At 46.0% G+C, this 12,598-nt stretch overlaps 2 protein-coding genes across 6 annotated transcripts in view; both read left to right on the forward strand.

Moving 5' to 3' along the window:
- The window catches only part of LOC110475147 (TBC1 domain family member 24), a 186,240-nt gene that overhangs the window by 88,890 nt on the left and 84,752 nt on the right, over positions 1–12,598 (forward strand). The gene's annotated exons all lie outside the window — the stretch shown is intronic.
- Positions 1–12,598, forward strand: part of MYH10 (myosin heavy chain 10) — an 81,905-nt gene that overhangs the window by 54,394 nt on the left and 14,913 nt on the right. For 3 of the 5 annotated variants that reach the window (XM_085556897.1, XM_077787316.2, XM_077787317.2), the window contains 13 exons: positions 330–503; positions 1,427–1,600; positions 2,330–2,444; positions 3,487–3,549; positions 6,204–6,397; positions 6,620–6,741; positions 7,068–7,137; positions 7,235–7,395; positions 7,968–8,076; positions 8,163–8,294; positions 9,442–9,648; positions 10,755–10,892; positions 11,343–11,466. In XM_085556897.1, the coding sequence (XP_085413023.1) occupies positions 330–503; positions 1,427–1,600; positions 2,330–2,444; positions 3,487–3,549; positions 6,204–6,397; positions 6,620–6,741; positions 7,068–7,137; positions 7,235–7,395; positions 7,968–8,076; positions 8,163–8,294; positions 9,442–9,648; positions 10,755–10,892; positions 11,343–11,466 (1,783 nt within the window). The remainder of the gene's footprint in view (positions 1–329; positions 504–1,426; positions 1,601–2,329; positions 2,445–3,486; positions 3,550–6,203; positions 6,398–6,619; positions 6,742–7,067; positions 7,138–7,234; positions 7,396–7,967; positions 8,077–8,162; positions 8,295–9,441; positions 9,649–10,754; positions 10,893–11,342; positions 11,467–12,598) is intronic. The other 2 variants (XM_077787318.2, XM_077787319.2) reach the window with 1 other exon arrangement.

Here is a 12,598-nt window from a genome sequence, read left to right on the forward strand (position 1 = left end):
GTGCTGTGGGCTCAGGACACGCTGCAGGGGCACTGAAGGCAGCCAGGTTACACGTGGCGTTGGTTTGGGGTGTACAAAGGCTTCGGCAGCCCAAAATTACAGTGCCAAAAAGTCATAATTTAATCTTTAATACTTCTTTTATGTGTGATAGTTGTTCCTAGTATGATTTATGTTATGGAGATTTGTAGTATTGCTTTCCAGCTTTCCTTACGTTATATTTGAACTTTGCAAAGTTTTGGAGAATTTCCTTATAAAGTCAAATTTCTGACTCCCAGATCTGTGGTGTCTTGTCACTGAGTCATTCTTGAACACTGATGTTATTCTCGTAGCTGAACTCCTTTGAGCAGCTCTGCATTAACTACACCAACGAGAAGCTGCAGCAGTTGTTCAACCACACCATGTTTATCCTGGAGCAAGAGGAGTATCAGCGAGAGGGGATCGAGTGGAACTTCATTGATTTTGGCCTGGATCTGCAGCCTTGCATTGACTTAATTGAAAGACCTGTAAGTTTGCACATGAATAATGCTCTGAGGAGGAGAGCTTGGAGTGCTGAGTGGCTTTTGCTGCCTGCAAATGAGACGTTTCTTGTGGAGCTGTCATTAAAAGGGAATTAACTGGAATGCTGAAGTTCAAATCTAAAACACCGTGTATTGTTAATAAAAGGATTTGTCCAGAGGGGATTTTGCCCTTATGTCAGTGTAAAACACTGAGCTCAAGATATGAAGCTGCTATTTTTATATCTTTTTCCCTGGTACTAATGAAGTCATTAATCCTGTCAGTGTCATTAAACTGTGCCATTGTGGTGCAGGAGCTTTGGGACTCAGGTAGAAAGTTTTTCCAAGGCTTGTGGTAGACTTCCTTCATTGGAAGGAAGCAGAATAGCAAAATTCCTGAAGCTTTGAGTAGAGGAGAGTTTCCCCTCAGAAAATTGCCTTGCAAATAGGAAAACAGGATATTAAAAGTATTTTAGTCACTCTGGTTTTTAACATCCTCCTCTGGCTGCTGGATTTATGGGAGCTGAAGAGCAGGAGGAGCAGATGGGGAGAACAGAGACTCCTGAAATTTTGTTCTTTCCATCTCAGAACCTTTTAAATGAAACCTGGGCCTCTGCAGGTGCTCCTCCCTACCTGCCTGTGTGCATGCTGGGGTGCAGGTGAGCTCCCAGTGCTGCTGTACATCCTGACCAGCAGAGGAGCTGCATTCCTGCTTTCCTGTGGGAAAAGGGAAATCTTGTTTCAGTTACCAAAGGTCTGCACTCTGTGTGTGGAACTGAGAAAGTTCTGCCTCCTTGGAAGGTAAAATCTCCTAGCTGGAATTAGGCTTGAAGCATTTTGGACTACACTTATTGTGGTGTTCAGAGGTGCACTGGAAATATTAAACTCTGAAATATATAAAAACATGAACACATTATCAAACTGCTTTTCAGGCAAATCCTCCTGGTGTGTTGGCATTGCTGGATGAAGAATGCTGGTTCCCTAAAGCTACTGACAAGACATTTGTGGAGAAATTGGTCCAAGAGCAAGGAACTCATTCTAAGTTCCAAAAGCCAAGACAACTAAAAGACAAAGCAGACTTCTGCATTATTCACTATGCAGGGAAGGTAAGGGCTCCACAGTAAATTCTTGTTTGGAAAGGTTGGTTTGGGGAGAGTACTCTGCTTTCCTTCCAAAGCCTGGATGCAGAATTAGATGATTTTTGCCTTGGTTGAAGCAGGACCATGCTGGGCTACAGAGATTTTGTTGGACTTAGGGAGTTTTAGGGCTCCCTGTGTTGGGATAAAGCCCTGGTTGGTATCAATGATTTTTTGCTGCTGAGCTGGGATTTATTTTGAAACCACAGGTTTGGCCCTTTAAAGATAAGAACTTTGTTTTCTGTGTAGAACCAAGTGTTTAAATGTAAATATTGTAGAGAAATTTTCAAAAATCATGCTGCAGCACATCCTTAATTTACTCTCCAGGAATTTAGATGAAGTGATTGGTGTCTGTCCTAGAGCTGCTTTTCCTTCACAGTGAAACCTTATTTTGACAACAAACTGGGCAGCAAATAAACATCCAGCTGTCAGTAAGAAAGAAGTAGATTGCTGAATTTTGAAGAAAACTCCCATTATAACAAACTTATGGCACTTTGAACTGTCCTAAGGAGGCTCAGCAAGTGTGAGCAGCCAGGGCTGGCCTGGCCAGGCAGGGCTGGATCTGAGCTTGGAGCTCTTTTCCAGCCTTTGTGATTCTGGGCACTGGTGCTGAGGGGGGAACACCTCTGATGTTTGATGCTGGGGAATAGAAACCTGCAGCTGGATTTGCTCTGAGCCTTGCCCTTGGCTGCCCTGCAGGTGGACTACAAGGCAGATGAGTGGCTGATGAAGAACATGGACCCCCTGAACGACAACGTGGCCACGCTCCTGCACCAGTCCTCAGACAAATTCGTGGCTGAGCTTTGGAAGGATGGTAAGGGAGCTCTGAGCACAGATTGTTGGTCATTTCACCTTGCTGGATGAGTTGTTTGGGTTTTTTTTTTATGCCCGTTCCTTCCTCACCCTCCACTTCTCTGTTATAAATATCTACAGCATTTTCTCTCTTACTTAGTGCCCAAAGGACACCAAGGAAGCCGAGTTGCACCTCTGTCCCTTGCACATGTACCATTTCTGAGTAGCTGCTTCTCATGTTCATTACTGGAACTGATACTCACTAATTACTTGTTTGTGTCCAATTTCATATGGAATCTTGTCCAAAACTCTTGGCTGGGACTTGCTGCAGTGGAGTCCTGAGTGTGAGCAGCTGGGGTGGTTCTTGCTGTTGTTAAAACTGTAAACTTTGTCTCTGTGAGCACCAGCAGTTATTCCCTGTGCAGTGGTGGGTGGTACTCTGGAAATCCACATCTCCTCAAATGAATTGCAGTAACAGCTGTAGCAGTGCTGGGATACTGCACATTAAAATCAAATCCTGTTTTAATTGCTGCTCAGCCAGGTTACCTGCCCATCACCTGAAAGTATTTATCAGTACTTGCACCAAATGATTCCGAAAAGCAGAAATAGCCACATAAATACTTAGCAGGGACTTACCTATTCTGCTTTTTAACATCACAGTCTACTGATTAGAGTATATTTCCATGTGAAAGGATACAAACCCTGTGGTTTGTTACTAGATGAGGAAATAAAACTTGTGACTTAGGTGGTGCTGGAGGTTAATGCTGAGTTTCCCTCTTTGGGCAGCCACAGAGAGCAGCTTTAAGAAATCTGTAAAGAACTTTTTGGTTGGGGATCTGTCCTTTTCCCTTGGAGGACACACACAGAGCAATTGTGTTTTGGTCCAAATCCTCAAACCCTGTTCCCACAGACCATTGAAATGTGCATGGAATATGTTGTGGCCTAACTGCTTTTGTAGCACAGTGAAGTGTGTTTGCAATTGATGAACCTGTTGTTTTTACTAACTCAAGTGTTTTGTGTATCTGCTCTTCTGTCTTTGTGTTTCTGCTGTTTCTCTGCCTTAGAGATTCAGAATATTCAGAGAGCCTGTTTCTATGACAATATGTCTGGTCTTCATGAGCCACCAGGTGAATGGATATAAAACACTAGGCCTACTAAAGGCAGGGCTGTTGTACCTCCAGGAGAACCATTTTTGCTCGTAGGCTTGCATGAACTTCTCATTTCATGCTGAATTTAGGTAAAACCCCCCCAGCCCCCCTGGGGCCCCCGGTGCATTCCTGTCCAGCTGCTGCTGCACACACACAAAGCATCTCCAGTTTTGCATTGCAGATGAAAAGGTTTGTGGCTTCCTGGTTCCATGAGGAGATGTAGAATTGCCTCTAAGTGACAATTCTGGTAGCTGCAAGCAAGAGAATGCAAAAGCTTTGGAACACTATCAAGCTTCTTTCTGCAGTCCAACATTGACAAAACTCTGGGATGTTTTAGGATGTGTCCTTTTGGGAGGAGAGCTCAAGAATGTTTTGAAGTACCAGGATGAGTGCTGCAGTTTTAGTGGGGCTAGAAAGTGAAGTAAACTTCTTCCAGCCTTGTTGGAATTGTTCTTTTATTTAAAAGCCTATTAATTTTAATATTTGTATAAGCTGCAGATGGTTTTTTGGGGTATTGAGAAATCAAGAAATGCACTTGGAATGTCTTTGAAGACACTTGAGATATTTAGGTCAACTTCCTCATCCATCTTGGATTCATCTCCCCAAGTTTAGATACACATGGATGTGAAGGTTGTGCCCTCAGATTTTGGGTTTATCTTTCACCACTCCTGATACATCCCATCCCTGAGGACACCAGGGGTGTTCCCAAAGGAATTCCTGCAGATCCAGGGGCTCCAGCCAGGGGTGATGGTCCAGTCATGCAGTTCATGCTTTAAACCTATAGGCAGAGCTTACATTTAACTCCAATCATCCTGTTTGAAATATAAATCACCCTCCTAGGGCTGGAGCACAGAGGGGAGCAACACAAAACTCTGCAGGACCAGATCTGTTTGCTAAATTGTAGGAAGTACACGGTGGAAAAAGCTGAGTGGTCACAGTCCTTAGTGGGGCCTGGTGGGTGCAGGTTTCTAATATGGACAATAATTTAATTCTCTATAAAACTGACTCCCTGCAGTCTCTATCCCATGTCTGATTTGGGACTGAATTCTGCTTCAAAACAAATATTTGGGATGTGACCTTATAAACACCTTACCACCTACTTATTTCTCCAACTTTAAGAAGTTTAATTCTTGTGTTCAAAACCCTGTGGAGGATCTAGGCTCTGCTCTACACACAAAACTTACAACTGATTATTCAAATTTGCTGCCCTGTTTTTCTCTGCTTTTAACTACCTTTTTTTTTTTTTTTAATAACCTTTGACGAGTTGAATATTAGGAAGAAGTTAAATAGTTCCCCTTATTTGTCAGATGATTCTGGTAGCAAAGCATAATTCCCTCTGCTTTGGTTTAAATGAATTTGAGGATAATGTGACAAAATTGAAGCTGTAGCCTACAAATAGTTCCTTGTTTTTGGCTGCCCAGCTTGGATTTCATGGAGAACCCACAAATGTTGGGATTTGCTCAGTCCTAAGAAGCACCAGCTGTAATTATTGAGGTGTTAAACCACCTGTGTATCTTTTAATGAACTGTTAACACAATTCTTGACGTGCACATGGAATCACCTTCAAGGTTTTCATAATGGCACTCACATTTCTAATTGTGCTTCTGAAAAACAAACCCTGGAGATCCTTACCCAAAATGTTCCAAAAAATCAAAGGCAAATCTCTATTGTGATGCTTTATGGCAGCTTGGAAGTGCTTTGGTGTGGAGTTTTCCTGGTTTGAAATTTGTCTTTTGGGTAGGGAGATCTTTGCAGGTGTATTTAAAAATGGGAAGAAGTCTTCCAAAATAGCAGCTGAGCACAAGTCTGGCACCTATGGGTACACAGACACAGTTACTGATGCCCCACTCACAGCCAGGCTCCCTGAATCATAGTGGCTCAAATGATGGGAATCTAAAATGCTGTAACACAAATTTCCCTCCAATGCACATGTGGATATCGTAATCTCCAAGCCCACATGAAGCTTTAGAAAGTTTAAAAATAATACTATTTCCAACTCTACTGCAAATTTCTATTAAAACATGAACTAAACTGTGGTTTAATCTATCTCATTGTCACAAGTGACTTTCATGTGTAATTGCAAATGTTCAGCCCAGAAACGCTGTGCACTGTAAGAACTCAGTGAGCTGCCTGCGAGCTGGGATTTACATCCCCATAAAGCTGATTTAAAGGCCGAAAACGGCTTTCCTGGTCATGTAGAACTGCAAGCAAAGAGCTGGATATCTCAGCCCGTACCTCCCGAAGCTGCACTCCCGTGCTGGATCAGTTTGTGGCTGTCGGTCCCCGAGCTTGCGCACAGTGTCGCGGTCCCGCTGCGCTGCCTCGCCCGCCGGCGCTCCCGAGCTTCTGCTGCCGTGCCACGGCCACGCTGCCAGCCCAGGGCACTCAGCCCTTCCCTCGTGGCCACGCTGCCAGCCCAGGGCACTCAGCCCTTCCCTCGTGGCCACGCTGCCAGCCCAGGGCACTCAGCCCTTCCCTCGTGGCCACTCAGCCCTTCCCTTGTGGCCACGCTGCCAGCCCAGGGCACTCAGCCCTTCCCTCGTGGCCACGCTGCCAGCCCAGGGCACTCAGCCCTTCCCTCGTGGCCACGCTGCCAGCCCAGGGCACTCAGCCCTTCCCTCTTGTCCCCGCAGTGGATCGCATCGTGGGGCTGGACCAGGTGACCGGCATCACCGAGACCGCCTTCGGCTCTGCCTACAAGACCAAGAAGGGCATGTTCCGCACCGTGGGCCAGCTCTACAAGGAGTCCCTCACCAAGCTGATGGCCACGCTCCGCAACACCAACCCCAACTTTGTGCGCTGCATCATCCCCAACCACGAGAAGAGGGTAGGGGCTGCAGCCACTGCTGCTCACGCGGTCCTGCAGCCTGGCCGGGCCTTCCTCCTCCAGCCTCGTCCCACTGGCACGGCTGTCACACGGAGCGGTGTCCCCTCGGAATTCCCTGCATGCCCCTGACTCACCCTGCTGCCTTCTGGCCTGAGAAACTGAACGTGCAGTTTGCCACTAATACCAGTTAAAACCATCCTTGTTTTGTTTTGTTTCGTCCAGGCTGGAAAACTGGACCCACACCTGGTTCTAGACCAGCTGCGGTGCAACGGGGTTTTGGAAGGAATCAGGATTTGTCGGCAGGGATTCCCAAACAGGATCGTGTTCCAGGAATTCAGGCAGAGGTAACAGCAGCAGCAGCCTTTTGAGTTCTTAGGAGCTAAAGTTCCTTGTTAAATCATTGAAGAGCCCACACTCCTCCCTCCTCTCCCAGCCCAGCTCAAAGAAAATCAAAACCTGATTGTGAGGCCTTGAACTTTATGAGTTTGACTACTGCAGTTTATTCTGAAGGCAGTAGGCAAGGGGAAACAATCCAAAATTGGCTGCTGGAAAAGCTTCCTGGAGAAATTCCCAGTTGTGACTTGGTCACTGTAGTTTGTCCTTTAAGTTTATCCTATAAATCACATTGCTGACTGCTGAATGTAAAGGTGTTTTTTCATTTGCCTTTGAGGTATGAGATCCTCACTCCCAACGCAATTCCCAAAGGTTTCATGGATGGTAAGCAAGCCTGTGAGCGTATGGTAAGTGTTCATAGCTAAATATTGTCAAATCATGGAAAAATTTCCCTGAATTGTCCTTTTCTTGGTGTAACTACAACGCCCTTGCCTGTCTGTTTAGATCAGAGCCTTGGAGCTGGACCCCAACTTGTACAGAATCGGACAGAGCAAGATCTTCTTCCGAGCTGGAGTCCTGGCACACCTGGAGGAGGAGCGGGATCTGAAGATCACAGACATCATCATCTTCTTCCAAGCAGTGTGCAGGGGATACCTGGCCAGGAAGTGAGTGTGCTCCTGGGACTGGAGCTTCCTTTGACCCTCTGAGAGGGAGCTGTGCTTTAAAACTTGAATTTCAGGAGAGATTTTCTGAGGCTGTTGCCTGAGGAGCTGTAATTGTATCCTGGGTATTAAATGGATTTTTGCCTGGGCAGAATTTGCACCTTCATGCCTTAAAAATATCTCGTTTCCCTCTCTTGCCTTTGTGGCACACACAGCCCTTTTCAGTGGCTGCAAATTCCTTTGTCTCTCCTCCTGTCCCACTGGAGGTTCCTGGAAATTCTTTGGAAAGCAGCTTTTTGAAAAATAAAGTAGCTAATCCATCCTGATTTTGTCTTTTTAAGAAAAAAGCCTGTTGAGAGCAAGAGCAAACAGCATTTTTAATTATTGGAATTGGTGAATGCAGCTTTTGCTCTGACTCCATAGGAGCAAGAACTCATAAATTCAGTGTAGTTACTGAAACTTAGCAATAAGCCTGTTTATGGTCTGTAAGTGTCGTAGGGTTGGGTAACCTAAAAATTAAATGATGCTCAGCTGTATTTAACACATTTATTCATTTAACTTTTTCCTGTCTTCAGGGCCTTTGCAAAGAAGCAGCAGCAGCTGAGTGCACTGAAAATCCTGCAGAGGAATTGTGCTGCGTATTTGAAGCTGAGGCACTGGCAGTGGTGGAGAGTCTTCACCAAGGTCCCTTCTGTTCTGTTCTTTCCTGTTTCATTCACCTATAAGTAGGTGAGGGCAGGGTCTCACATTTTCATTTCAAACCTTTGCAGGTGAAGCCTCTTCTTCAGGTCACTCGTCAGGAAGAAGAGCTTCAAGCCAAGGATGAGGAGCTGATGAAGGTGAAAGAAAAACAGACAAAAGTGGAGGCAGAACTTGAGGAAATGGAAAGGAAACATCAGCAGGTTTGTGTCCAAGATCAGCTTTTGGTATGCAGGACATGGATTGTGCTCTGTCCCATCTGAGGGAGCAAAAGAGGATCAGCTGAGCTGATTCCCACTCTGCTGGAATGTGGAACAGGAAGATACAGCAAGAGCTGCTCCTCCAGGGAGGCAGGAACATGTTAACAAACAAAACCTGCTTGTGTGGCCTCTCCTGGCTGACAGGAGAAACTCAGAGGCAGTGTCATCCTGTGCCTGGGCTGGGCAAGCTGTGGGCAAACACCTGGGACAGCTCTGCAGGTCTGGTGGCTTTCTGTGATGGCAGAAATGTGGTGACTAAAGGAAGAGCAGTTTCAGTGTCACCTCCCTGCACTTTGCCTTTGGCTGTGTCCCGTGGGCATCCTGGAGAGACGTGCAGCTCATGGATGGACCCTCAGTGGGTGGGCACTCCTGGGGTGGCAGTCAGTGCCTCCACGTCCAGTGACAAGTGGCATCCTCAGGGATGGGCACTGGGACTGGGCAGAGTGGCAGGATCAGCCCATGGCAGCGCTGTGCCACTGCAGGGAGCAGTGCAGGAAATGCTGCTGCAGCCAGAGCTGCTGTCCTCTGCACTGCTGCTAAAGCCTCTTCTGGAAGCCCTTGGTTTGGGATGTGGGCATGGGAGGCAGGAACTGGAGCAGAACATGGCCTTTAATCACAGAATCACAGAATAATGAGGGTGGAAGCGACCTCCAAGATCATCAAGTCCAACCCATGCCCTAATACCTCAACTAGACCATAGCACCACGTGCCATGTCCAGTCTTTTTTTAAACACATCCAGAGATGGTGATTCTACCACCTCCTTAGGAAGACAATTCCAGTATTTTATTATTCTTTTGGTGAAAATTTTTTTCCTAATATCCAACCTGTACCTTCCCTGACATAGCTGAGGCTTGTGTCCTCTTGTTCTGTCAGTTCTGTCTGACCCCACCTGTCTGAACCTCCCTTCAGGAGCTGTGGAGAGCAATGAGGGCACCTCTGAGCCTCCTCTACTCCAGAATGAACAGCCCCAGCTCCTTCAAATGTTCCTTGAGGGGCTTGTGTTGAAGTCCCTTTTGTGGCTGTCACAGGTGTAATCTCTCACCAGAGTCTCTGAAGTGTCATTTTTAAAGCTTTTACTGCCTTTTGCAGGTTCTGGAGGAGAAGAACATCCTTGCAGAGCAGCTCCAGGCTGAGACAGAGCTCTTTGCAGAGGCTGAGGAGATGAGGGCTCGCTTGGCTGCCAAAAAGCAAGAGTTGGAAGAAATTCTCCATGATTTGGAGTCCAGGGTTGAGGAGGAGGAGGAAAGAAACCAAATATTGCAGAATGAGAAGAAGAAAATGCAGGGCCATATCCAGGTATGGATCTCAGTGACTGGAGAAGTAGGATGGGGAAGCTCCCTCAGCATCTACAGAACAGAGGAATTTGGCTCCTGAGTGGAAGAAGATGATTTTTTTTCCTCTCCTCTCCCTGTGTTGAGTGTGATGAGCTCTGTGTGGTGCCAGGCAGGTGAGGAAGAAGGGAAAGCCAGGGTGCCCTGTCAGTGTGTGCTGAGGGGTCATTAAAGGCAGCAAAGGGCTCTGAGAGGGCAGAGCCAGGCAGGGCTGCACAGGGCCTGGGGACAGACTGGTGGCATGGTGTCACCTGTGGGAGAAATGTTCCTTTTGCACTGAAATCCAGGGAGCATCATGAAGGATTTTACTCACTTGACTTCACTAAGACAATGTCATTTCCTCCAAGTTATTTGATTGAGGTTTTTTTGACAATCAGATTATTTAGATGCTTCCTTTTAAATAATGGTGGCACTGAAAAAGGGAGTAGCTGAGAACTTACCTGTCTTTAAAAATATTAAAAGTAGTTGAAGAGGAAATAAACTTCACTTTTCACAGCTTTTGATGCAGTTTAAAAATGTCTATTCATCATATTTAAATGAATCATGTTTAAACCCTCAGAAGCACAGGGCATTATTGCTTTTTAATTGTGTGCCAATAACACAACTGGCTCAGATATTATCATAAGCTGTGATATTGAGAAGAGGAGAGCTGTCTCCTCTGGAATCCCTTCCCAGGTCCTGCCTTTTCTCCACCCCGTGCCCCATTCAGGTGCAGTGTGCTGGGAAGCCTCTGACATAAAGCCTGATCTGACTGGTTGTCATTAATTGCAGATTTTTTATCTTGTAGCTGGAATTAGGAGGGTGAAGACTGTGGCAGTGAGTGTGTGTTTCCTAGAGAGCACATTTCAGCCAAAGCTGCAAATCAGAGTTTTAAAAATCCCACCTGTATCCCATGGCCCTGAACTCCTTCCCAGATCATGGATCTGCCAATGAATCTAACAAAGCAAACGTGGGGTTAGAGTGTGTTAGGGCAAGAGGCTTTTCAAAATAACACATCTTTGTCACTAAGTTAAAAAAGCCTAAATGTTACCAACCTGGAAAATGTACAGATGCAGTTGTCTCTCTCCCCAGGACCTGGAGGAACAGCTTGATGAGGAGGAGGGAGCTCGGCAGAAGCTGCAGCTTGAAAAAGTGACAGCTGAAGCAAAGATCAAGAAGATGGAGGAGGAGATCCTGCTGTTGGAGGACCAAAATTCCAAATTTCTGAAGGTGGGAGCAGTGTAGGGGTGCCAAGGGACAGCTCCCAAAGCTCTGTCACAGGATCTGGGACACTTGGACACTTTGGGCTGGGGCACTGGAGATGAGTTTGGGATGACATTCCAGAGGGAGTTTGTCATGGACTCTTCCCAGTTTCATGACTCTCCCAAATCTTAGAGCTGGAAAAATGGTTTCTAGCTGCCCTTGTTCTCTGCAAACAGATTTCCAATGCTGCCCTAAAGCCAGGCCTGCTGTGTGCTGAATTCCAGGTCTCTCTTGGAAAATAAATGTTCATGGTTCCAAACAGTTCCAGCTGATCCTTGGTATTGACAATCACTTGAAATGAAATCTGTGTTAGAAACAAAACCTGTAACAGGGTCTTGTGCTCTCTGACAGCCCTCTGTGGGTTTTGTACATTCCTTTATTTGAAGTTGTGCTGAAGTTGTTTTTTCTCCCCCCCAGGAGAAGAAGCTGATGGAGGATCGGATTGCTGAGTGCTCTTCTCAGCTGGCTGAAGAAGAAGAAAAAGCCAAAAACTTGGCCAAACTGAAGAACAAGCAGGAAATGATGATCACTGATTTGGAAGGTTTGTTGTGCCTGGAATGGCCTGGGAGCAGCTCCAGGGGGGATGGATCACCTGGGGCAGGGCTGCAGGGTCTGCTCAGAGGGACCTGTGCTGGGCAGACCCAGAGCTGCTGCTGCAGGCAGCTCCTGCAGGAAATCCACCCGTGTCTCCTGCAGGAAATCAATCCCTGTCTCCTGCAGGAAATCACTCCGTGTCTCCTGCATGAAATTTTTGTCTCCTGCAGGAAGTTGTGTCTCCTGCAAGGCCTGCTGCATCTGCCTGCTCAGTCTGGCTCCTGCTGAACTTGTCAGCTTTTCATTTTTCAGAATCCATGTCCTTCACAGACACATTCAGCAATTCCTGCTCTTGCCTGCATCCCTTAGCGCCAAGGGAAAACATCCTGGCTCCTGGGAAGCTTCTCCCACTTGTCTGACACCAGAGCAATGTATTCCTGCAGGAATGGCAGCAGGCACTCTTTAGGCTTCCAGAACTGGTTTTCAATAAACAAATATATTTTTTTAAATTTTCTTAATATTTACCTTCATTATATTTATAGATGTATTTTATTTTGTAGTGTTTTTTTTTTACTGAGCAACCTGCTCTGGTGGAAGGTGTTCTGCCCAAGGCAGGGGTTGGAAGGAGCTGAGCTTCAAGGCCTCTTCCAACCCAAACCATTCCATGATTCCATCTAAAACGTTTCCATTCCTTTAGCCATTTATTTCTGATTGTTTTGCCAGTGTTGTCACAAGTTAAACCTGCCCCATATGCAACCCTTCCTTATTTTGTGTTGTTTTCTTTTTTAATTACTATAGATACTGTGCAACATTAACGAGCTGCCAAATCAAAGTTGCAAAATAATAGAGAAAGTTGTTTCTCTGTGCCCTGATTTGGGAATGGTTTTGCACTTGGTGTGTTGGGGCCTGCCTTGGTGCATATTTTAAGGCTGATGTGCTTCTGGAAGGATATCAGAGTTTTACCTTAGCTGTGTAGGCAGGTGTTGAGCTAACAGGGGTAGCAGTGATTGATGAACCTTGTCTTTAGCAGTTGCATTCAGAGACTTTAAGATGGGTCTGAGTAAGCTTTACTCACTGGAAAATAATGCTGGAGTAGCTCTGTGCTTAAATCAGGACTAGGAACTTGACAGATGTGTTTG

The sequence above is a fragment of the Lonchura striata genome, chromosome 18 (genome assembly GCF_050655825.1).
Source record: "Lonchura striata isolate lonStrDom1 chromosome 18, ASM5065582v1, whole genome shotgun sequence".
NCBI lineage: Eukaryota > Metazoa > Chordata > Aves > Passeriformes > Estrildidae > Lonchura > Lonchura striata.